The sequence below is a fragment of the Excalfactoria chinensis genome, chromosome 4 (genome assembly GCF_039878825.1).
Source record: "Excalfactoria chinensis isolate bCotChi1 chromosome 4, bCotChi1.hap2, whole genome shotgun sequence".
Lineage (NCBI taxonomy): Eukaryota > Metazoa > Chordata > Aves > Galliformes > Phasianidae > Excalfactoria > Excalfactoria chinensis.
Genome location: NC_092828.1, coordinates 66,321,577 through 66,347,633, shown reverse-complemented (window position 1 = coordinate 66,347,633; position 26,057 = coordinate 66,321,577). Strand labels below are relative to the sequence as shown.

The following is a 26,057-nucleotide window of genomic DNA, read 5'->3' as shown; positions in this document are numbered from 1 at the left end:
GGGTTCCTGAAGATCTATTTGAAACCTTGCTCTTCTCTGCTCATCTTGTCTCTGTGAACTCCTTACATAGCTACAGGAGAAAGTGCTTTAACCAGCAGTTAAATCATATATGATATTCAGTGCTTAAGGCAATGAAATGGGAGAAATTGTAGGATTTTAAGATGTAATAATAGTAGTAGCAATAGTGAAACAAATACAGTCCTGTACACATTCCTGTACTTGTTTAAATCAGCAGATTTCTTGTTAGAAGGTGAATTTATCATGTGACAGTTGACAGCTTATTTGTGTATATTGCGTGTTATGGGTCCCACAGATCTTTTCAGAGCAGTGTTTGTATGATTTTGAATGTTTTTGCACCAATACCCACTTTACATTTGAACAATATCAAGCTGAGCTATTTGTCTTCTGTTTTCTGCCAGTAACAGACTATTTTCCAGTTTTTCCTTTGTACCTGGAAAAAGAGTTAAATTTTGCTGCTCCATTCAGATAATAGCTATGAAGTGCCTGGAGGCAAGTGAACCAGAGACAGAGGATAGAAAGAAGTATTCTCATATTCCTTTAGTTATTACTTCTGAAAGTAGGCTTGCTGCTTTTCAAAAGTTTGGAAAAAATACCATATTATGTTACATTTCAAAGGGCTTCTTCTACAAAGTCTGTTTCTGTACATAGTGTGGAGGGTTGTAGAAATTGTATGGGATTGTTGCAGGAAATCCTTGCAAATAATGATAATAAAAGAATGCATCCCTTTGAAGTTCTATGGTAATGAACAAATAGTCATCTTTTGTTGCTGAGTTTTAAGGCAGAGGACTTGCACATACTGCATTACTGTATATCAGAAAGAGCTCTAATCTTAATCTGTAAATATTTAGAGTTGAATTTTCTTTATTTGAACTTGGTGTTGTTTTTGAAGCATTGATAGCCTTATATGGCTGTTACTGAAAGCCTAGAAGTTGTTTTTCATAATTAAAAGCTTCAGAATGAAATAAACAAGATCTGTGAGCAATCCTTAAGTGGTAGGACTCTGATCTTGTCCTATTTACAGAAGAAATTATTAAGTGAAATCAGTGGAAACTTAACAAAAAGCATTTTAAAAATTGTTATTACCAGTGCTGCACCTCTAAAGGAAACTTGCCCTCAAAGTGGCACTCAGGCGCCAAGGCTGTTTCTTCACTCCTTGTTGCTCCAGAACTGTATCTGATTTGTCCAAGTTTTACCCATGACCATTGTCGAAATGTGGTGATTACAATGTACTAGGAAGAGGTATTTGCTATATTTAAGAAGTGTCAGCGCTGATCTTTTTGAAATGTATTGTGCCCATGGGGGAAGAGGTCTACTTTGAAGTAGACAGGAATGAGCTTGTCTTGTCGGTGGGTTTAATTTCAGTTTACAGTGGCATCTGCTGATCTTTTGGTGATACCGTGGTTTTTCATCTGTGTTACCATTGCAATGGAGGAGTTAGGCACTGCCATATATTCAGAATGTCTGGAATCTTGTAATTTTCATGTGCAGGCTTTCTACACCAGTATGTAAATCTGGTGATAGCATCTTGCACCTCATCAAAGACTACTATGGCAACTCATTCTTCAGTGTCGGGCCCTGTGATGCTCATACAGTCTTTCCCTAATAAGCATAACCATGCCACATCTCTGGGTCAGCTTAGGTGTTTTCCCCATCTAGTGTGCCTCATTTCTAGAACCTTCTACTGCAGGTGATCTCTGCTCACTTTTTGAAGAAGCTACTCACAGAAGCCCTTGTCTGTCCCCCTTCTCTCATGGGTGGTGCTGCACTCAGGCTAAGCTGTTACCTCACCTGCCTCAGCCCTCTTCTGGAATGATGCTTCTGAGTTGACCTGTGCTGTATGAAAAATTATGATCAATGTGATGCTAATATCAAGGCAAACAGGTCAGAGCAGCGAGGACTGATATGTATAGCTTTGGTCAGCTTTGCACAGCTGACCACTGTAAGTCTGGATGAACTTGTTACCCCTTTTTAAGTGTAACCTGAATTGACTTAACCCTAAAATAAAGCCAGAAATTGTAAAGTCATTCCAGAAAAGAACCAGAAACTGTAGTCTCATCTTAGTTACATTCAGTTGTCTGTGTTCTTCACGCAGGTTACTCAAAATACTCGGAACATGCATGAGCTCAATAGGAGAACACTAGTTTTTTTGCAGTGTGGTGGTACAATTTGTTTATGTAGAACGAATGAAAACGTATATTGCAGCTTATCTGAAGACAAATAACAAGCCTCATTCTCCAGTGACAGCAATTACTTTCCTTTGTGGTCATACAAAATAATTCTTTTGCAAAAGAAATTCCACTGTGTGAGAGCAAATATTTGAAATGGAGCAAGTGATATGTGTGAGAATTTGATATGTTCTTGGAACAATGCTGTCTAAGAGACATTTTTCCTTTGCAAACAGAGGACCTGGAGATACTGGGGATGCTGCAAGTCCTGTTCACTAATTTACAGTATGCCTTTTTGTTCCTTTGCCTCTCTTTAGTGGCTTCTCATTTGATATGTCTGGACTATTTACAGAACTTAATTGCACTGAGGTAGTTGTCATTGTCCTGATGATATAAAAAAAGAAATACGTGGTGAAATATGACATGGTCTATAATCCTATATGTGCTTTTTCAAGACAAAAAGAATCACTGAATATAGTGTCATCAATTAAACAATGTTCCTTTGCATACTTAAGAAATAACACTCTGGAGAACTAATCTCTGGGAAAGTCACTTCTATTATTGTTGACTGCTGCATTTAATGTGGAGCTCTCTCCTGGCATGCTATGTGCTATTAAAAAAATGCTTGTGACTTAGCTAACAAAAGAAACCAACATCTAGGGAAGCATCTAAATTAAGATTCTATCTCTTGTACGTCCTTTGTGCTTTTCTTCTTATTACTGCTTGCTGTTCTCCCTTATGTGTCTGCAAGGCTGTCAGTTCTCTGTAACTGTGTGTGAATACTGGCAAAACCATGCTCCTTCAGGTTTATGTAAGCAGCAATTCATGTAAAGGAAAAAATTCCATTTTCATACCACAAGTAGAAGGCATGGGTCCATCAGAATAGAAGGCAAAAATCTGTCAGACTTTAAATTACAGTTAAGTATAGATTAATTCCTTTAAAATTGCAATGCTGTTTGTATAGCTTTCTTTTCTTGCAGTACATTCATTTAGCTGTCAGCCTTTACATGTTGCTATAATAAGGTATGATTACAGTGCATGTTTTCGTTGTAGACTGAAGCACAGACTTTTTACATAGTTTCAAGTGTATTTTCATCACCATGCTGTTTATATAACAAACAAAAACGAAGTAACTAACTGACAAAACTAATTGCCAAAAAGAAAATAAAGTGAATTACTCCCCAGTACAAAACTATACATGTATTTAGTTACTAAGGTTATTAATTAGGTATCTGAGGATTTCTATGGTTTACTGACTGCAGTGTCAAACTTGACTATATACAGATTTTTAGAAAAGGTCAAAGACAGTAGAAGTCTTGTGCTATAGCATAAAGATTTTTTTTCCTTTGATGTGCTTATGGAATTAAATTTTGTCATTTAGAGATCTCGTCATTTTCTGTCATGATGTTGAAAAGTATTCAAATTAGATCGGTGCCTCCTGTTTGCAGCTAAGTCTTCCATACAGACTGATTCCAGCTGCTGAATATGAATTCCTGGGAATGCTGGGCACTTGGCAGTGAGGTTGTTTGAGTTATTGTGAAGAGAGTTGTGTCCCTGACAGTCACGGTGGCCGATCACCAAAGGAGTCCTTTACTTTTGGCAACTCCTCACACTTGAGAATTCATCACCAAAGAAACTGTTTCAGTGGTTCTGTGTGCTTTAAAATCAAATGTAGTCAGTGTATTCTGAGTTCATTTACTGCCACATAAAACATTTATTTTTACATGTATTTTGTAGTCTAACAAAGCTGAAGAATTCTGAGGGATGCCCTCTGTCGGAAATTGTCAGTAAATGTCTAATTTCATGTGCTTGTAAACTTCCAAATAGCTTATCCCTGACATGCTCCTGTGTCAGGCTAATGTTGTGCCAGTACATCCCTCAGCATGGTTGCAGCCATCAAAATCCTTATCACTGGACCCAGTAAATGTAGTAGTCTCTTCTAATGAGATGCAAATTTATATCAGCCCTCTTGTGTGGTAGGTGTGTGGTGTGAGCAGGCCTGCCCTTGAATCTTTGGGTGATTTCTCTGCACTTCCCAGTAACAAAGAACTGGAGCCATCAGCAGCCTGCATGATTTGGCTGCTGGACTTCTGTGAGGGCTCCAGTCTTGCATTTATGCGTTGGAGTTGAAGGAACCATACAGTCACATTTCTCTTACCTCCACTTGAACTTGTGTTGTTTTCTGACTAACAGTCGGAGCTTGGGTTTAATTAATTTTGTTTGTTGTTGTTGTTGTTGCAAAGCAAACTTTATCTTATAGTCTGTTTTTACTGAATAGGTTTTCCTGACAAAATGAATTAAAAAGCAAACAGAACAAAGGGACTTTTTTTGTGCATGTTGTACACTTTAGGAAGAGGGAAATATAGGAGGAAATATAGTATTGATATGTCTGTTTTCTCTCTTTACTACAGGAGTGCAGGATCCTCAGCATGAGAAGATAATAACTGTGACTTCTAATGGAAGTATTCACAGCCCCAAGTTCCCACACACATACCCGCGCAATACTGTGCTAGTGTGGAGATTAGTAGCAGTAGATGAAAATGTATGGATACAGCTTACCTTTGATGAAAGATTTGGGCTTGAGGACCCAGAAGATGACATTTGCAAGTAAGTTACTTTTGCTTTAACTTACAAAATATCTTAAAAAAGATGTGGGGGATGGAACAAGAGTATTGCTCAGGTTTTGCAAAAATGTTTCACCTGCATGTCAATATATTTATAAAAGCACATCTCTAATGTATTAGCTACTGATTTTCTTTTGCAGTGCTAGGAAAGCATTTCATGCTTGAAATATCATTTGAATGTCATATCCTGCTTTGATGTGTTCCTGGGGAGATATTTCACACCAGTTTTTCCTTTCCAAGTAGGTTTTTTTTTGCTTTATTTTTTTTCCCACTGTTTTAGATTTTATTTTTTTTTTACTACTCTGTATGTTTGCTACTTGCTTTCAGTTTTTCTAATTAATTAATCTTCATTTGTTTGCATATCTCGTATCTATTGTTATTATTATTATTTTTTACAAATTTGCGTTTCTTAGATGTTACTTTTGAGCTTATTCTTATTTTGGGAGACATGGCTTGTAACAGATGGGCAGATATCTTCTTCGTAATTCTGAAGAGAGCAATTGTCAAGGCCATGTCAAATATAATAAAGCATATGTTTGCTCAGATGAGTGCACTCCCCTTTTAAATGAAAACTTAGCTTGCTTTTTCTTTTCTTTGCATGTGGCAGAGTGAAGTGAAGTGAAAGAAAATCCAGGTAGGGTGACTCATTCGTCCACTTGCAAAGAAAAAAGTAAGATAAGTTAAAATATTTTTTAATCTTATAACTTGAATAGTATTTTAGTGGGAGTGCATTTATTTTAAGTAAACAAGGTGATTAATACAAAAGCACTAGTCAAATTAAAAAGCAGTATTAAGTCACTCATAATCTTCACCCACTCATAATCTTATCATGCTCAGATTTGTGCATGTATACCAGGCAGCTGGATGTTTGCAAATCCTGATATGTGCACTTTTTGAGGACACACTAGTCTTTTTAACTTCGAAGATACAACCCTCTTTTTTTTATATTAAGTGAGTACAAATAGTGACAAGTTAAGGAAATAAAAGTGCAGAGTTTAACTGCATAAAGCAATTCTACACAGGCCAGTTAAATAACTGAGTTATCAGAATAATCTCCTTATAGGTAATGTCGTCTTTCTTAGATCTTGTTCTTACTAAAATCATTTCATCTTCTTTCTACCTTCTGTAAAAAAGCTGAGGGTTTTTGTTGCCTCCATTCTATTTATGACTCTGCTCTGTTTCTGCCATCTTGAAGGTCACAAATCTATATTGTTGTTGAAAAAGTAATCAATAGTTTCTCAAGACCAAGTTTATATGACAAAGAACAGAATAAAATATAGAATCATAGAAACCTTAGAGTTGGAAGGAACCTCTGAAGGCCATCTAGTCCAACACTCCTGTGATGAACAGAGATACCACAGCTCCATCAGGCTGCCCAGGGCCTGATCCAGCCTGGCTTTGAAAGTCTCCAGAGACAGGGCATCAACCATATCACTAAGCAACCTATTCCAGTGCCTCCCCATCCTCACTGTAAATTACTTTTTTTCCTTATATCTAACCTAAATCTCCCCTCTTTGAGCTTGAAACTGTTTCCCCTTTTTCTCTCACTGCAGACCCTGCAAAGGAGTGTATTCCCTTCTTTCCTGTAGCTCCCCTTTGGATACTGACAGGCTGCAATCAGGTCACCTCACAGCTTTCTGTTTGCCAGGCTGAACAGCCCAGGCTCTCTCAGCCTGTCCTCATAGGAGAGATGTTGTATTCCATGAATCAATTTGTCTGCATCTGTGACTAGAAGCCAACATCTGGCTGGCTTGGCCATATTTGGATTTCTCCATAGTCAGTTCTGACACTTCACTTCTTGTCCAGAAGGATTTTAACTAGTACTGAAGGTACCAGTTTAGCCTCTCTTTTAAATAGTTTCCTGAATCTGAATCTCGTTATCCTGCACAGCTATTCTCCGTTCCATTTTTACTTGCAGTTCAACTCAGAAAATGTACTAACAAATTACTTATATTACAGCAAATTCTATGTTTATGCCATCAGGACCCAGTCTCACCTGGAAGCATAATAACTTCCATAATTTTAATTAATTTTAATTAATTAATTTAAAATACTCATCCAGGGTAAAGAATAGTTGTTGACTTTTTTCCATTTGAAAAATTTTAACTTTTTAACTATGAGGATGTTTTTTTGGGTTTTTTTGCTTGTTTTTAGAAGAAACATCTGATATATTTTTCCCCCCATATTTCTCCAGGTGTCTCTTGCCCTGGCTTTACAATTGCAATAGCTTTACATTTCTGTAGTTCATTTCTGCACTATTTAACATGTAGCTAGTGATTTATTAACAGTAATTCTACTTCACCTGCACTGGATCCTCTCTGTGAATAAAATTGTGAGAACCCGTGTCCTATCTAAAGTGTACGCAAAGTCCATTTTACATATGAAATTCAATCCATGCATTCATTTCAGAATAACTGTTGCTCAATTGTTGCTTGCTGTCTGAAATGGTTGCTTTCTGTCTTTGAGAATATTCAATAACAAAAGTTTTATGATAAACTCCTCCAATCATGAAGATACAGACTTAGCTTTCTTCCTTGAAGAACATGTGTTACAGTTGCCATTAATAAGCAGTCTGATGTTTTGAGTTGGTCATACACTGCAGCATTAAATAACAAGTCTTTCCTATAATAGTGAAGTGTGCCAAACTCACTCTCTTGCTGTGCACAGAATGACTGTAGTTGTTCATTTTGGTGGTGGTGGCAGCTGTTTGTTCTCATTATCAGATGATTTCAATCTGTTTGAATTTTATTATATATATTAAAACAAAGAAATGTGCTACAAATCCAAAGTGCAATTATTATAGATGAGATTATAAGGATGAAAATACACAAGTGGAATGTGGAACTGAATGAATGTTGAATACTCTATGGCACTTGACACTCATCTTCATTTTAGGAAGGCTATGTTCATTCACATGTCTCTTCAGTCCTCTGGTGATGTAAAGTATGAACTGTAGTCTGTTCTATAGGCTTTCCTTTGTTTTTATGTGAAGCTTTTAGCAGCTGCATATGTGAATCTGTTGTTGCAGTTATGTAAGTGAAGCATTTGTCTGCACAGTTTTGAGTGAATCTCTAAAACTTGTCTAGTTAATGTGCAATATGTAGAACTCTTACCTGTAAAAAATGAGTAAAGCTGAAGATGGCTGTCAGTGGTAACATGGGATAAAATCTGTGAGTAGTACAGTGACTGTTTTTGACTGTCCTCACATGAAATTAAATATTTAAGTCTTAATTCCAGGAACGTTCTTCCTGCAGGGGTCCTGTAAAGCAGGATGATGCTTTAAGATACAGAGCCACAGGCACTAACAAATCACCTCTCTTTTCCCTAATGTTTCTGTATGCTATTCTCCTTCACTTCAGATCTTTTGATTGAACTGTGCCCAAGCTGTTCCCTTCCATTCAGGTTCTTATAAAGTTCTTAGGCTCCAGGAAACCATATCCAAACTGCTTAAACAGTCCTATGTTCGTAATGAATGTATAATTAGCAAAGTGTTGACAAGAATTAAAAATCTTGAAGTTTCAGCTCAGTTTGACAAGGCTGAAACAAGTATATTAAGAAGAAACGTAAAGACGCTGTCTGTATTCATTGTCTATGAAGAAGGAAAATATTTGCATAGATGTTTCTTTGACATAAATTATGTCAAATGCATGCTATCTGGTAGTGAGTTATGGTAAGCAGAATATAAAGGCCAAACATTTTGTTACATGATTTTCTACAGGGAACTTTTCATGTACTTTAAGACCAAATGGAGCACATGGACCTTCCTTTCTTTCAGGCCAGGCTGGATAGAGCTGTGAGCCACCTGGTCTAGAGGGAGGTGTCCCTGCCTTTAGCAGAGGGCTGGAACTAGGTGATCTTAAAGAGCCCTTCCAACACGAACTATTCTATGATTCTATGCTTTTATGTTTTGAAGAAGAACAGAGCATTTTTCTCCATCAGTAACTGTATCTTTTTCCATCAGTCTGGTTTAGGCTCACTTCTGAAATTAAATACCAGGAAAATTTATCTCTGTTCCGAACTGTACAACTATGGTGTTCCTTCTATTTATTTATTTACTTTAGAAAGATGTTTCTTTTGAGTATTCCATGATTTCAGAAAATTCATCTCTTTGATTCCCAAATGACGATTTGTACAGTAACTCATCCTTGAGCTGGTCCTATCCTGCTCTTTAACTGCTGTCAGCTGTTAGTGCTGGCAGAGGCACGTCCTGTGTCCAGGAGAGGCTGCAGTCAGTAGAAGCTCTAGACTGTGAAAGGCTGGGTTAAACCTCTTCTAAGCTCCTGCTGTGATTAAACTCTGTGGTACAATTGCCAGTGTATGCTCAGAGTAGATGGATTTGTGAAAAAGAAAGGGTCATGATTAACTTCATGGCAGAAGACAAAAATATTACCCAATTTTGTATTCTGAATTTGACTTCTAAATATAAGCATTCATTTTAGGTTCTCTACTGCATATTAAAAGTTGTTTAATACTATTTATACGATAATAAGTTTGTAAATGTGACAAAGCAGATATTGCAGTAAAAGAAGATAAAACTTCAGTAGTACAGTTGTTGCCAAGACTACTCTTTAACACTTTTCTTAAGCTTTTAAAAAGACTAAACTCAGTTCCGTATAATGGTTTATAGCTGCAAAATTGTAAACAAATCAAAGTTCAGCACAAGAAAGGAAAATGGAACAAGGTGCTTCCATGGTCTGAATGGAGGATAACACAGCCTGCACAGCGTGATGAGGAGCACATGCTACACAAACTTAGGGACTGTCGTGGCATTCTTGCTTACCAACATTTTTCCTCCTTTAAAGTAAATCCAGCATTCATTTTTAATATCTGCTATTACCAGTGGATGCTATAATAGATCCTATTTTGTGAGTAATTTAAAATCAATTTTCACAGCTCTGATGAGTCCTAGGAGAATGATTGCTGCTGAGTGGGTAGTTGTCATAATCCCTTACTCTTTATTCACACCAGAGACTATCACTCGTTGATTTAGAAAACATTTTAAGTTCCATAATATTCCTTCTTGGTTCTCTCAATCTCAGGCAAGCTGTTTGAATGAAGTAAACTGTGTCTGTAGTATCAAAATATTTTTGTAAATAATCCTAATCCTAGCTTATTGCTTCTAAAATTGTTTCATGTTACCATAGTTGGCTGTTTGCAGTGGCATAAAGTAATTTCCTCTGAAAATGAGTGTGGCACTGCTAGGTATTTCTTGTCTCTGGGATGATCTGGGAACAGCTACTGCTAATGGAGTTCTCTGCTTCTTCCCCACTGCTTATTAAAATGTAGGAGTAAATGAGGACTGGGACAGGACAACAGTGCCTGCTGTGAGCTATGGCCACCTGAGCTGAGGCGTGTAGGCTCGCCATGCAGCCACTGCACTTGTCAGCATGTGTCTCTAATGTACCTGATGTCTAGAGAAATGCCAGCACTAAAGGCAGACCCATCAGTGGAACCTGAAGTTTCTGTGTATAGTCTCTTAGTGTTCATTTACACACAGCATGCACTCCCTCCCTGATGTTTTTTCTGAATACTGAAGAGCTAAGTACAGTTAAGTCAGGAGGCTTGCTGTCAGGTTTACTAGTAGCTTTCCCCTGCTTAGAGCCATGAAGATGGTGAAGGATCTTGAGGGTGAGATGCATGAGGAGCAGCTGAGTCACTTGGTTTGTTCAGAGGAGAGGCAGGCTGACGGGAGACCTCATGGCTGCTGATAGGCAGTGGCCATATTCCCAGGCTGCCAGAGTTCAGGAAGCATCTGAACAATGCTTTCGATCTTGTGGTCTGATTTTTGGATTATCGGAATATCTGGGAAGATGCACTTGGAAGTGAAACTGCAAAAAGCAGGATTACTTATCCTGTAAAAGGATAGATGGTCACATGTGAGTATCTCAGGGTGATAATAATGTAAAATAAATAGATATTTTTCTCTTTCTGACAATAAAACAAGCAAGCGGCAATTATTAGGAAGTTCTATTTCATGCTGGCCTCTGATTGGTATGCTGTGTCTGGATTAAAAATAGGTCTGCATAATTTTATGTCCATTAATTTATAACTAGGTAAACTGAAGTGAGAGGAAACTCCTTGCATGCCTTAGGTGTAAACTGATCTCCTGCTAGGGTTGGGAACACATTTTTCTGCCTCATGCGCTGTTTTCCAGTTCCTCGGTTACATTACAGGGATTTTTCACTTTCTGTTCAAGTAGCAGTTATTAGCCTGTCCTGCAGCAGGATATTGGATTTGGTGATAAATGGGCTGTGCTGGCTTGGTAAATTCTGTGTGCTACTGAAGAAAGAAACCATATGTAGTTGTATCACTAAACAAAAGAAAGAAGTGTTTTCATTTAAATAAGCCTGGGTAGAGCCCCACTCTCCACTGAGGAGGCAAGAAGGAGGAAGAATGAAGAGGAGAGACTTGACCAGGTGCATGATGCTGCATAAGGGGAGGGGTGCTGCCTGCACTGCTCTGCAAGAGTCTTCATGTGCTTAAAATACCCCTTGGGAATGTTGTTGCTGTGTTCTAAAATTTACTTGTGGAAATCACTGAGAAGTTGCTTAACCAGTAGTTTTCACATCATTGACTCAATCCATTGCCACTTTTCAAAATATGAAAGATTGTGCCTACAGGAAAAACTACCATTTGGGATACTAGGCTAAATATTTAAAATGTTACTTAGAAAACAGCCATAAAAACATAGTTATGGATTCAGAGAAGCTGAAGGAGGTGCACTGACTATGGTAAACAGTGTGAGTATAGGTGACATCAGAAATACTTCTGAAAGCTAACAATCAATGTTAACAAAGCGGTCTTTTTCCCTACATACCTCCACTTTTTTATCTGCATGATCATAGTATATCTTTCTGTATCCTAAGATTGTTATTCAAGTGATTCAGAAAAAGGTCTCATTAGAAACTATACTTGTGTAAATTAGGTTAATGGCACAGGCTATCTAGATCTGTGTTCTGCGGTTGCTGTATTCCTGAAAACACTTATTTACACATTTTATTCGTATGACAAATTTAACGTAAACTTAAATAATTATCAGGTTGCTATCTGAATATAGGATTATTTTGGCTTAGAGCCTGTAGAGGATATGCCACTGCATCTAGTTTGCTATTTCCCATTCTTGTGAAAAAGTTAATGCCCCTACTCCCCCGTGAGGCAGAAGTTATCTTCATGGTCTGCAGTATCCACATGCTTAAGCTGGAGATACTTGGGTGTTCACCAGTGCACATAAATGCCAATAACCATGATTTATTTCCACATTGTGTTTGTGTGCCAGTGCACTGCTTGTGAGGGAAAGGATGTGTGTTCAGCAGTACTTCGCTTATGAATTATCACTGAAATGAGGGATGAATTATCTTTTTTTCTTTAATGTATTGCTTTGTTTCCAAGAGACAAAAGCTAAGCTACTACATGAGATGTAGCTGCCTCAGCTGGTCCCTCAGGTTTTCAGCAGGTCCATAGAAAATGGAAATATGTTTTCTGCTAGGCATGAGTACAGTTACACAACAGGTATTTCCTCCAAATCAGACAACCATACTGAATCTTTTCCTTTACCTGTAAAGTGGTTGGCTGTTTGAAGAGTAGCATTTTGGGGTTTAAAGTGCCTCATTTTTTCCTTTCACATGCAGTGTTGTACAGTCATTATCAAAGTGGCTTACAGTGAGTGGGGGGGAAAGAAACTACAGTCTAAGGATTAAACTTTTTTTTTTTTTTCTTTCTTTCTTTTTTATTTATTTATTTATTTATTTTTTAATGTATCCTAAATTGCAAGATAGAAATACAGAAGGAATTGTTCAGTTCTGTTAGAAGTCTCAGGGTGTTATTAACCAGTATGAGGAAAGATGAAATAGAGAGAGCCATGGCAACCATATAACATTTGTGAATGAATATGTGTTTCCATAAGGCAGCTCCTAATGCACAGCACTGCATATTCTAAAATAGATGTATTCAGTGTAAGTTGGCACAGAAACTACAATCCATATTTGGGGAATGGAAGTTAGAAATGGTCTCTGTTTATACTCTGAGTATCTTTATTTCATGAAAAATGTAGACATGGAAAGATAGTTGTTGTTTTATATAATATACTCATTTGCTGTATTGGCCAAAAGTGAAGTTTATTGCTGGACATGGTGTCTGTGTATAATTAAGCATCATTTTCTGAGTATGAAAAACTGACCTCATCACTTTATTTATATCAGTTATTTCTGGGTATGCTATTCCTTAACAGTGACTGTTAAAACACAGTATGTGTAGGATCAGCAGATACAGTTACAGCTATGGAAATTCATTTTGCCTCAAATTGTTCCTGTTTCAACACTGTCTCTTTTTACTTTAAAACATCAAGCATAACAGAAATCATAAGCTGCTAAGTGGAACTACTCATTCCTTAACTGTTGGCTCATCTGCTGTCTTCTTTGATGGCTCTGATAAGTTTTCCCAAAGATGCTTGGGGAAACTGCCAGCGCCATGCACCTCAGCAACTGGAAACAATTGACTCCAGGTGCCTTTGATTTTTTTGCAGACTTCCTTTTTTAAAGGCATTATCAAGAGGGAATATATAAAATATTTTAAATTTTCTGTCTGGTAGTCTTTGAAAAGGAGGTTTCTTCTAATACTTTGTCTTTACTGACATTCGAAGTAGCCTCCAGTCAAAAGTTTCTGTTCATGTCAAATTAATTTAGTTTTATTTAAGATTTATAGAGTCATAGAATGTATCATGGTATGGCTTGGACTGGAAGGTCCTTGAGGTGGGCAAGGACACTTCCCACTAGATCAGGTTGGCTCGGGCCCATCCAGTCTGGTCTTGAACATATGCAGCCATCTCCATCTCCATGGTTTCTCTGGACAACCTGTTCAGTTCCTCACCACAGTCTGAGTAAAGAATTTCTTCCTAACATCTAATTGAAATCTTCCCTCTTTTAGTTTAAAAGCATCTCACTGTTGAATGTTTGTTGGTTCTGCCCACAGGGTCAAGACTTCAACCAAGGTCCCCTTTCCCTTCCTTTTTTCCAGCAAACTCTACTTTCTATATCATCAGAGGGTTTTTTTTTCCTTACCTCTGGTGGCAGGTTGAGTTACTAACAGCAAAGTTGTATGGATGTGCAGTGTTCAAACTCTGTGATTTCAGGAGCATTTTATCTACTTGTAAGTGGTGGGCTTTACTGATGGGCCACTTTTTTCCAGTGCAGGTGGATATAGTTTACTGGCAATAAATACTAAATATTATGAGATAGATGAATGCATTTGAAAGCTAAAGGAATTAAATAGCTATTCTGAAGCTTGCAAACTTCTGTTACAGTTGTACTGCTTGGCAACTCTAGAGGAGAAAAAGTTACCAAAACTAAGATTTCATTTAACACAACTTGAAAAATAGTGTGCATGTACCTGCAATTTGATTATTACCTACTATTTGATTTCTTTTAGCATTTTGATTTTAATTTCACACAAAATTCCTCTGCTTCAGAGGAAGATTTCCTTTAGTCTTCATAGGAGCGGCATTACAGGTGACAAAAAAAAATTATCCTCCTGTTGAATCAGAGGTGCAGTGTGTGCTCTTCTTTCTACAACTGTATTGCTGCAGTAGGAGGTTTGTACTTTGCCTGAAATCCACTTTTATTTCTCTGACTCAGACTGTCACTGACCTTCTATGCTCTTTTTCTTCTTGAGATCCTTCAATTTTCTCTCTATTCTTCATTGTGAACTTTGCATTCTCCATGTCTCATCCTGTGATTTTTGCTCGAGGCTGCAGAATGCCTTGGCCTATGGGCAATAACAAGGCTACTTAAAAAGATTGGTTCTGCCATCAGATGCCATGGATTTGAGTGTCTCTTTTGTGCTCCAGTATTCCCTTTTCCACCCAAATAAATGTGAATTTTCTCATTGAACTGTTGCTGGAGATTTCTGTTGATAGAGGAAGGCTTCCAAAATTTGTTACAAGTGAGGAACACAAACTTTGAAAGAAAACGTCTTCAAGCTAAATGCTTGGCCTCTCTTTCCTTTCTAAATATGGTATTTATTTCACAAAGAGCAACGTGATTAATTGCAGCTGCGATTTAAGTGATCTAAGAGATGAAGAGTACTTGAGGTATTGCCCATACCTTAACACTTCTGTGTGTAGAACAATATAGTTTATCTTGAATGATGGAAACTAACGTTTTATTCCATGGGAACTTTAAATATTTCAGAAGTAAAAATGAAAATGATTTTAAAGATTGGCTGAAGATGGAGAGAAAACTTTCCTTTTGAAATTTTGTTTAGTAAAAAGACCATAATGATATTTTCAGGATGACGTTGTTTGGATGTTGTGTTGAGAGACGTGGTTTAGTGAGAACTATTGGTAATTGGTGAATGGTAATTGGATGATCTTGTGGGTCTTTTCCAACCTTGTGATTCTATGATGATTCTATGACAGTTCTTAGTAACTTCTATTGTTTACAAAATGAAGCTGCCCAAATACAAAACATCAACATTCGATTCAGTAACATTTTGTCTAGTGAACTGGCAGAGGACCTTTGATGCTTTAGGTCCAAGTCTGAGGTAGGTATTTTTAAGTGCTGTCCCAGCATAGGGGAAACCTTGAGATTCCTAATGCTTTTCAAGAAAATGGAATAGAAATACTGCAGCATCCCACAGGGAAAAGATGTCAGGGGTTGCTGTCAACTTCATGTCACTTAGTGGAAAAAAGAAAATGTAGTAAATGCTCATCAAAGGAGGGAAGGAAGAATGCATTTCACTTTTCTCATGGTGAGTGTGCTAGCTTTTTGTCCAGCATGCATCAATATCAAATGCAAAGATCCAGTGTCACCAATATGACAAAATATTTTACCATGTGGATTTTTGCTCCTTACATTCATTGATACATCTGTGGGATTCTGAAGGCAGAGGGAAGCCACAAGGCTTCACAAAACTGTAAGCCAAGGTAAACACCCTGTTAGAAAATATTTAGAAAATGGTGTAAACCACAGGAAAAAAAAATGAGAAAGGAGAGGAAAACACATTCCCTTAGAGAATACGATTCCTGGTTTGAAAAGTATTGAAGTTCTGAGTCCCTTACATTACCTCTTTGTCCTTTTCAAATAAATTGCCCTTGGTCATTTTGTTATTTCAATTCAGAGTCCTGGGCACATACATATTCTGCAGGTTATATATGGGAAGGCTCAATGGGAATCGTTGACTAAAGGCAAATACAACTTTTGTCCCTCGATAAGAAATGAGACTACCTATTAGTCAGAACGTCTCGTAATATTTGAATAAAGTACAGAATGCAGATATGTATGAGCATTTCTTTAGTCATTGTGCCACACAGGATTGTGTTTTCTGTTTGTACACTGCACAAAAAGGATTATTTGGTTAAATGAGCATTTTAACCTTTTTCTTTTTTAACTTCATTGCGGATAGATAAAAGTTTCTGTTTCTCAATTTTTGGTTATTGATCCAAGTTTTCTTGCTTTTCATGGAAAAGCTTCCCTTGCTGGGAAACTAGGTGGCTGTGATACTGTCCCAGTCAGTTTTCAGCCCTGTGAGAAGAAGCCTCAGAATTGTGCAGTGGAGGGGTAAAGCATCTTAACCAGTTTGTTTTGCTGTGTTTTGCAGCAAGTTCTGTCTTCAGTCAACATGCCCAGGAAATGTGTGAGGGGCTTTTTTTTGGCTGATGTGAAATTTGTTTCACTTTTACTGCAGGGGTACAGTGAGAACAAAGATGCAATAGAAAGTGCTGTGTAAGTTATGGTAGAAGCACTAATGCCTGTACTATATTTGACCCCCTACGAACATATGAAGTTGTTAAAATAATGATTAAATTATTGACTCTTTACAAATCAGAGAAATAGATAGATAATTATCTAGCTGGAGACATAAAAAATGGAAATTGGAAATTTTGTAATCCAATTATCGTCGAAGCACACCACACACCCCACCTCCCTGTTTGCACATCTATATTCAGCAAGTGTTGTAAATATCAGTGGGTGCCATTTTATTCACATGGAGCAATTTAGTGCCACACCTTTGCTTCATACACATTTCCATATCAGTCACCATTCTCTCAGACTGCCCCTCTGCTGCCATCTGTCACACGGCACCAACATATAATGGAATATTGATGGAATACAGCCTCTCCTGCTGTACCACCAACACCCTCCTCTGATGTTGTGAGCCAGCAGAATAAAATAAGAGCAATGCTTTTTGAGCAGCACTCATATGATAAAACTCAGTTCTCAAAATCAATTTAGTAAATATGGTGAGCTTCAAAGTCTTACTGCAATTAATGTACACATTGTCTTTGTAATATGTTGTAAACCTGATCACAAAGTTAAAACAGTTTTGAATCAGTTAAAGGAATTAGTGTTTTGCTGGAAAAAATATGGTGATGAAGCAATTAGTATCATAAGTTCAACAAAGATTTAAAGCTGTGGGATGTGGCAGTAATGCATTTTGAACACAGTTAATGAGCATATTCATTGCATTCATTCCTAATTAAGTGGAAAAAATACTGGTCCTTTAAATGGAGATAATAAATGTGCAAGTCAGTCTTGCACAAACATGTAACACCAGAATTTATTACCTGCTGTCTAACTAGGGAACTGGGAGTCATTATAAAGATTAGATTTGCTGAAAAAAAAAAAAAAAAAAAAAAAAAAAAAAAAAGAGAGAGAGAAAAAAACTTCAGTAGAAAATGTTTGAGGTAATAATTTTCGCATTAAATTTTTCTTGGCAGAGTGAGAGTGAGTTTTCCTTTTTAAAATATGGTTATTTGCTGTCATCAGAGCTAGTGGGACTGTCTGTACCCTTGAAAAGGATTCAATAATATTTACCAACTTAGATTTCTATGAGAAATACATTTAGTTTACAACTTAGAGATGTAAGAGAGCAGAACGCTATCCAAAATGTTGAAACTTTCCCAGAGGTGTGTTCAGGCTGGGCTTAAGAGAACAGAGGTGCTGCGGTCATGTAGCAGAGCAGCGGCTGGGGCAGCAGTAAGCTTCCCAAAGCCAGCTGGGGCTCAAGGTTTGCACTCCTACCTTTCTGCGCCCAGGAGCATTACTGCTCACATGTTTTCAAGCTCTGCAGCAGGGGAAAAGCGACAGAAATTCCTACTGTTTATTCTGTCAGTAGGCAGCCGGGGAACTGACATGAAACAGGTTAAAATATTAAAACCAGACATGCCTTCTAGAGCAGTGGTTTTCAATGTTTTTATGACTTGAGAACCCCCTAAACATTCTCCAGTGGAAGCAAGGACCTTTGTGTAGTATATTAAAGCTTATGGGTGACAACTGACAGGAGTTTTCTTAGTTACCTTTCATGGACCTATTTGAAGTTGTTCACAGATCCCCACGGATACCCAGACCACACGTTAAAAACCAATGAAACTAAATCAAACCTTTTGTGTTCTGTTCTTTCAAAGCTCCCAACTCATATATCTCCTGTCAGTATTACCGACATATCAGGTTCTTTCTGACACATGGTGCATTTATGTTTTTGTTTAACAAGTGTCTCACTGGGATATGCATAAGCTCCAAATGTGCTTCCAAGTTTTCCTAAACCACCTTAACCTTCCAGAGCTTACTCATCGTTGGTATTACAAGGGGGCAAGATTTCATTACCAAAAGCCTCTGAACTTTCACTGGCAACACGCAGTATGTTTCCAATAATATTACTGTGCCACACATAAGTAATTTCAGTTTTTTTATCTGACTTCTTTCTGCCCCATCCTGCATATTGTAATTGTTCCCCATAAAAGGAACAGACTAAATCATACTCGTGGCCTATTCAAAGCATTAACTCTGTTCTTATTTCTTTAACCTCACTGTGTGATTTTTTAGTGTTTTTAAGCCAGTAGCATGTTGGAGACTTTTTTTAAAAGAGTATTTTTTTAAATACTACTTTGGTAGTATACTTTTAGCATTTAAAAATAATAAAAATATAATTAAAAATTCAGTTCATGGATTAAAATAGGATGTTTGTGGAAATTTTTCAGTAAATAAACATGAAATTTTCTTTTCTGTTCAGGTATGACTTTGTAGAAGTTGAAGAACCTAGTGATGGCACTGTTTTGGGGCGCTGGTGTGGTTCCAGTAGTGTGCCAAGCAGACAGATCTCCAAAGGAAACCAGATCAGAATAAGATTTGTGTCTGATGAATATTTTCCTTCTCAACCTGGATTCTGCATCCATTATACACTTCTTGTGCCAGTAAGTAACATGTTTCAGGAACATTTCAGAGAAATAACATCTTTGAAGTGGTAGCTCAAAAGAATCTTTACATAGTTTAGGGTTAATTACTGTTTATTTCTTAGTAATAATAATAGTGAATAATTTGTCTGCCAGAATTGTACATTTTGCTCTTTAGCTGAGTGTTTTTGTGGTTGATCTTGGATTGCTTTGGACTGGGAAGTTGATGGCTCAGTTGTTTATATGGAAACTTGAACAAAATGTTTGCATTCCTATTACGGTGCTGAAAAAGTCACTTTTTCGTCCTTTGAAACGGACAAATTCAGCATAAGAATCAGCTGTGTGAAATGTAAAGAGCATTGTGTAGTCACAAGTGAGACTGAAGGAATTTATACTCTTCTTAGTTAGCTACTCCATACAGAGCTGGATGATTGTACCTAGTTCAAAAGAAAAAAATGTTCTTAATATTCTGAACTGTTTTATTATAGTGACAAAGCAAATGATGCGTGATTCCCAATTTTTACTGCATTTTTCCTTTAAAATGTACTTTAGACTTCTCTTAATGTTGTTTAATACCTGTAACTCACAGGTACTGAACACTAATTGTTGTCTGAGGTATGGCTGCTTTCACCATCAACAGATTTCTATTACTTTTTTTCAACAAGTGAAAGATTTGTGCTAGCAATACAACGTTTATAAGTTTTTAGGGATGAGATAATGTTCTGAAATTCAGGACTGAGTGGAACAGGAGTTGACTTGTTCTAGAAGAGATATTCCATATTTAAAGAGAGTAAGGAATATTTTTGTTGCAACCTTTATAATTCAGTTCATGGATTTCCTCAGTCATCTTGTGGTTTGTGGTATTTGGTTAGTGTAAAACATCTGCAAGCTCAATAAAAAACTGATCAAAAAAATCCATGTTGTAAGCCCACTGTCATGCACTTCACTCAATGCATTTGGCTTACTTCTTTTTCCATTTTTGCCTGTCATCCTCCTTCATAAAACTTCATTTATTGAGGAGAACTGAAGAATCATCTCCTATCTCATATGTTTAGTACACTGGTAGTGAAGTCATTTAAGTGCAGCACTGTATATATACATGCTGTTTCCTGTTATGTGCCTCTCAGTATTTGTAAATATTTAGGCCTAAGTAATATTTCTAAAATGATTAAGGGCAAGTCTGTTTGACTCTTTTGTAAGTTAGATGAATGAATTTTGACATCAAATAACATGTCAGTCAGTCTCCAAACCATCTCAGAATCTGTCCAGGTTTACACTTTTTTTACACTTTCTATACATATATAGGGCAGAAGGTAATGTTTACTTTCAGAAAATAGTAAAAGAAAATCCCTAAATAGATGTTGTGTGAGGTGATGTCAGATTTCATTGCAGTTGCTCTAGTATTACATCCTACCTGCTACATGTTTATCTTACTTATGTTTGATCAAATTGTTCTGGAATGGTTTAAACAAATGCACATAAAACTACCAGAATATATGTATAATGATATTCATGTGATGCTGGACTGGGAAAACTTTTAAATTATTAACAGTTGCAAAAGTAATTGTTAATTTTCAGAATATTTTTTATCACTAACCATGAACATTTATTAAGTAGACAAAACCAGAAACTCCTGACCTTGTATTATGACTTATTTTAGTCCTTCTTTTCCTCCATTAATAAAGTTTATATTATTAAGAAGTATGCATACGAAGTGTTACAGAAAACAAGCTACTTTACCTGTCACTTATGTAACAGGAAAGAGCAATCCCCATCATGTCACAGGAATGCTGAGCTAGCATAGTATAACAACTGTTCAAAGGTTTGTGAGAATTACTTTCCAAATTTCTAATGAAAAGACTTTTCTTAAAAAAACAAACAAACAAACACATTTTTATAAGCCATGAAAAATGCAGTTTCACATTTCAGATTGCCTAATTAACTGTATGGATTGTAAATGCAATCCTTATAGATAAGCTGCAGGATTAGACCTGCTTCTGGTTTTCAAGCAATAAAAAACTGATGTCTCTCTCTTTCTTTCTCTCTTTATTCGTTTGTGCATAATGTAGTGCTATATCATCCTACATTCCAAGATAATTTAGAATGTACAGCTTCCCCCATTCATGTGAAAGATGTCAGCTACAGGAATGAGTGTAATTTTTAAATGGTTCTTGCAAAGAAAAAGCATCACTGATTTGCTTAGTGATTCACTTTTATGAATTGGTCCTAAACAGTTAATTTTTGTACTTTATTGTGGTTCTTTTTTTTTTTCATTTTTTAAGAAAAGGGGGATGGGGAGATGGCTGGTAGACTAGCAATGAGAGATTGTTTCGGGAGAAATGAAGCAAAACTGAAATAAAACAGTGCAAGCTTGTTTCTGTATTTGGAGGCCACACACGGAGAGAGGCACTGGACACATTTTCAGGTCTTTTAAAGAGCAAGAGAAATAGCTTTGTTTAAGCCTCCTGTAATTTATTATATGCATAATTTTTAACTTTGTACGTTATATTTCAGGCTAACTTTTCCTATGATTAATAAGTAGAGGGAGTATGGCTATTGATCTCATTACTTTACTTAGGATTTAGCCACTCAAAAGTACTACCAGCATTTCCAATGGCATTCAGTCTGACATAGCTTTACAGAAACATTTAACGCAGGATTACAAGGCACTGCTTAAAAGATGTGGGTGTGCTATATACAAGCAGAACGCTTCCTGAAACAATCACACAGCTTTTCTTGAGGATCCAGATAACTGCATTTTAATTATTAGATTTTCTTCCACTTTAAATTGTGTATCATGGGTGCATCTTAGAATGTTCTCTAATTTTAGTTTAACTCTTTTTTTTTTTTTTTTTTACCAACGATATTCTTTTCTTTTGTTGCAAGTTAATTGGAACACTGTAAAGTGCCAGGAGGTGTTGAAAAAGCTTATTTTTGCTAAGAAAGTTTAGCTCATGTTATTTCAGAATTCTCCTGCTACTTTCAGCACAATTGTTATTCTTAGGCACTCTTTTAATGCTATACCCTGTCACTTAGTCAGTGCTTACTGGTGAGCTGTATTATTCACTAAGGTCTGTTTAGTGGTTGTTCTGCATTTTGACTGTTCAGCTATGCGTTTATTAAAAGTCATGTATTTAGCAGCATTTTATAATCCAAAACCACCTAGAAATATACTGCAGAAAACAACCCATATTTCATTTATTTTCCCCTCATTCTCACTTGCCCCCAGTTACTGGTCTAATCCATATAGTAGCCATATGCAACTGAGGGGAAAACCTCATGAACTCTTACGATATGTGTTTGGGCTTCAGTCTTTCTAGCAACTTGTTTAGTTTAAATTATGTCAGTTACAAGTTTGGCATAGAACACTTGATGTAATAAAGCTCATTGTTACTTGGGGGAGCGGGTGAATGGGATACTTGATGCCTGAGGTGCCATTAAGGAATGCATGACTGATTGCCAAAGTAGTTATTAATTATTCAGGGCACTCAAAACAAAGCAGCTCCAGTTAAGTCGAAGCTGGGGGTGACTATATTCCCCTTCTTTTTTGGCATATGGCAGCATGTCATTTGTCATGGAATATCATGCCAAAAATCTTTGCTAAGAACAGACTTAACCCTCTTTTCTGCAAGTGAAGATGAATAGCAAAATCTAAAAGGAGTCTTAAAAGACAGATCTGGTTTAAAAGTAACTTGGGAGGTATTTTGTGATTTTGGTGCAGTACCTGTATGGCTACCTGGGTTTCAGTCCAAAAGAGATTATGTTCTTTTGATGGAGAGATGATGCCAGTAATACTCTTGCTGGCAACTGTAAGGAACTGTTAACTTGCTGTTAACTTCAGGAACAAGGACTGATATTTCTCAAGTAATCTGTTTCAGGACATCTAATAATCGTTACTTTATTTCATCTGAATTGGCTAAATTTTATTATTTTTTTTTTTAGGGCTTAGTATGTTAGTTTTGTTTGTGGAATCTTTTAAAATTGAGACTGTTTAATGAGAAAATACTGATAAAATGTAAATAGTTGTAGAAAAATGTATACTAACAAGAGAGAAAGGAAAGCTCTTACATGGCTTTCCCTTTCATCGTCAGCTGTGTATGTGTTACATCAGGACCAAATACCAAGAGAGACCTAATTTTGGCTGCAATAACTGAAAACCCATGCAGAAACATATCAAAGGATATTGTTGATCTCCTAAACAAAGGTGAAGGAAGGTGTTATCTCAAGAAGTAATCAAAAGTATTTGGGAAAGAAACAGTATGATTTTAAGTTTTTTTTGAGCCAGAGCAAAGGTTGTATGAAACAGCAGGAAAGTATATAAGTGTTAGGTAGCGCTTTGGATGGTATATGCAAAGAAAGAGGACTGCAAAAATCCTTTATATATTCAGAAAGACTCTTAAGCATAAACTCTGTGTTCAGAGTTTCTGCTATGTATGATGAATCCTAAGCTCAAATAAATCAACAGACTCCTAAAGCTACTCAAGCATGTAAGTCCCATGATTCAGTTTTTGTCTGTGGCAAAGAATGATGTGTGGAAAGTCAGAGAGGTTTTTGGACTAAGTTTTCCCATGGGGATTTCACTTTGCATTAGATCTAAGCTGAGGACTGAAGAGAAATTCCCTTTAATTTTTTTACATAGGATATGAAAGATTACCCACAAATCCATAGGTAGGTGGGACATGCTTCAGGGTTAGTTCTTAAAAATCAAAAAACTACAGAGTGTACAAAAAAGAGAATGACTGTTATCCATGGAACTGTGATGAAAGAAAAATGATCTTTTATCAGTCAACAGTAACAGAAACAAGCATTTAATGCATTATGTATGCAGGGATGTGAATTTGAAAACGTGTTATTTGGCACGTGTAAGGATAAGTTCCTGCACCTTTCACCATTTCTCAACTGTTGGGATGTCTTAAACCAAAGGTTCTCTACCCCAGAAATCTGTTACCAGTGGTGGTCATAAAATGATTAGGGAGCACTAAGAAGAGGGCAAGCAGATGTGAGGGCTGGAGCACCTCCCCTACAGAGTCAGGCTGAGGAGCCTGAGCTTGCTTTCAGCCTGGAGAAGAGAAGGCTGCGAGATAGCCAATTGCAGCTTTTCAGTACCTAAAGAAAGCCTGTAAACAGGAGAGGAGTCAACTCTTTACAAGGGTAGGTAACAGCAGGACAAGGGGTAATGGTTATAGGTTGAAGGAGGGAGTATTTAGGTTAGATATCAGGGGGAAGTTCTTTACTATGAGAATGGTAAGGTGCTGGCCCAGGCTGCCCAGCTAGGTTATGGATACCCTGTCCCTTGAGGTGTTCAAGGCCAGGTTGTATGGGGCCCTGGGCAGTCTGGTGTTGTATTAAATGTGGAAGTTGGTGGCCCTCCTGTGGCAGGGAGGTTGGAGCCTGATGATCCTTGAGGTCCCTTCCAACGTGGGATGTTCTGTGATTCTGTGATTCCTCGTCTGTGATTCCTATTCTGCCCCACTTGAAGCTATTCACTGCAGAAGGAAGGGAATTCCCAGAACCTGTGTGCTTTATCTATTTAGTAATCTGTAACCAACCTTCCTTGCCAATAATTGTCCAGTTTCCTCTTGAGCCCAGGGAAGATTCATGACTTTACAACATCCTTGTTCATGTTTACATGAATAACCACTTCCTTTTGTTTGTTGAGCCACGATACCAGCAGCTTCATGTGATGGCTGAACCAGTCTGCAAACCATTGACAATTAGCATGACCTCTAGTTCATACAGTGGAAGAAGCAGAGAACAGTTGTTTCCACCCACCTTTTTCACACTGTGTTAACCCTTTTTCTTACTGATTAATCCTAAACAGTTCAATCATTCTTTATCAGCAAACCATTGCAAAGCTTTTTTTTTTCTTTTTCTTTCTTTTTTTTTTTTTTTTTTAATTTAATTGTACAGAATTTGCTAATAGCAAAAGATCTGTGTCAGAATCAGTCACATCAGAATGATAGCCAACTAAACCTGAATTTGTTGTATAGCAAAAGTAACGGAAGGAGACTTCTCAGTGACTGGGTAGCAGGTGGCATTCTTGAGGGGTGTTAGGTCATTGAGAGCAACAGCAGGGTAGCAGATGGTGAGATGGAAGTAAGATGGAAAGCTACATTTGGAGCACCTCTGGAATTGGTAAATGGAATGATTGCCAGGATCATGTGAAGTTCGTGTTGATGCTTCACTTTTCAGTGGTTAACTCTTCACTTCTTACAAACTTGTATGAGGTTACTAAATCTCTAGCCCTGAAGCAGATTGATGGCTAGCAGTTTGCTAGTTGCAGCAGGATTTTACACAGCACAATGGTGAAAACATTGACAAATGCCTGAAAAACTGGGGATGAAATAGTATTGAAAGGCAACACTGGTTCATTAAAATTATGAAGTTAGTGTCTGGGCAGAGAGACATGTTTGTGTTAGGACACATTTATTCATCTTTGTACACATTGGGAAAGTATCTAAATACTTTTAGGTTTTTGTATAGGCATTGTATAGGCACCTCATAAAAAAGAAACATCTAAACACTCCTTTGTTTGAAAGGAATACATGTGCAAAGCATGCCACTCAAATACTGCTCCCATGTAATTGTAGCTGTTGGATGGTACCACAAAATAAATATTCTACACTGATTTCTGAATGTTCCTTTAGCCTTTTAAAATTGTTCTATAATCATAGTTGAGATTTATTTGTTCATTTTTATTGGTCATATCTATTCTAAAGACTGCATTCTCTATCATCCACGATTTTTTAATTAATAAAAGAAAAAAAAAATTGTTTAACAAGCTACTTTTAAAAATTAACCCAAACACTTTCCTCCCAGATTCCTTTTAGCTTCTTTTTTTCTTTTTTTTTCCCAAGACTAATTTTATCTTTATTTTTTCTGTTTCAAGCACTATATAACTGTCTAGTTGACAATCCCTTTTCCAGTTTTCAGGATCAGCATGTTATTCACACCTTTTTGAGAAAGCATGCTGATGGCTTCTCTACAAATCCCCAAGCAAAGGGATCCCATCCCATTCTCAAAGTAATCTCTTGTGTAACTGGCACAGTCCTAGGTTTTTCATGCTTTCAGATACTGAGACAC

General features: G+C 37.0%; 1 protein-coding gene across 3 annotated transcripts in view; it reads left to right on the top strand.

The window, feature by feature from the left end:
• PDGFC (platelet derived growth factor C) overlaps window positions 1-26,057 on the top strand; it is a 126,054-nt gene that overhangs the window by 61,167 nt on the left and 38,830 nt on the right. For all 3 annotated transcript variants that reach the window (XM_072334754.1, XM_072334752.1, XM_072334755.1), the window contains exons 2-3: window positions 4,598-4,793; window positions 18,815-18,995. In XM_072334754.1, the coding sequence (XP_072190855.1) occupies window positions 4,598-4,793; window positions 18,815-18,995 (377 nt within the window). The remainder of the gene's footprint in view (window positions 1-4,597; window positions 4,794-18,814; window positions 18,996-26,057) is intronic.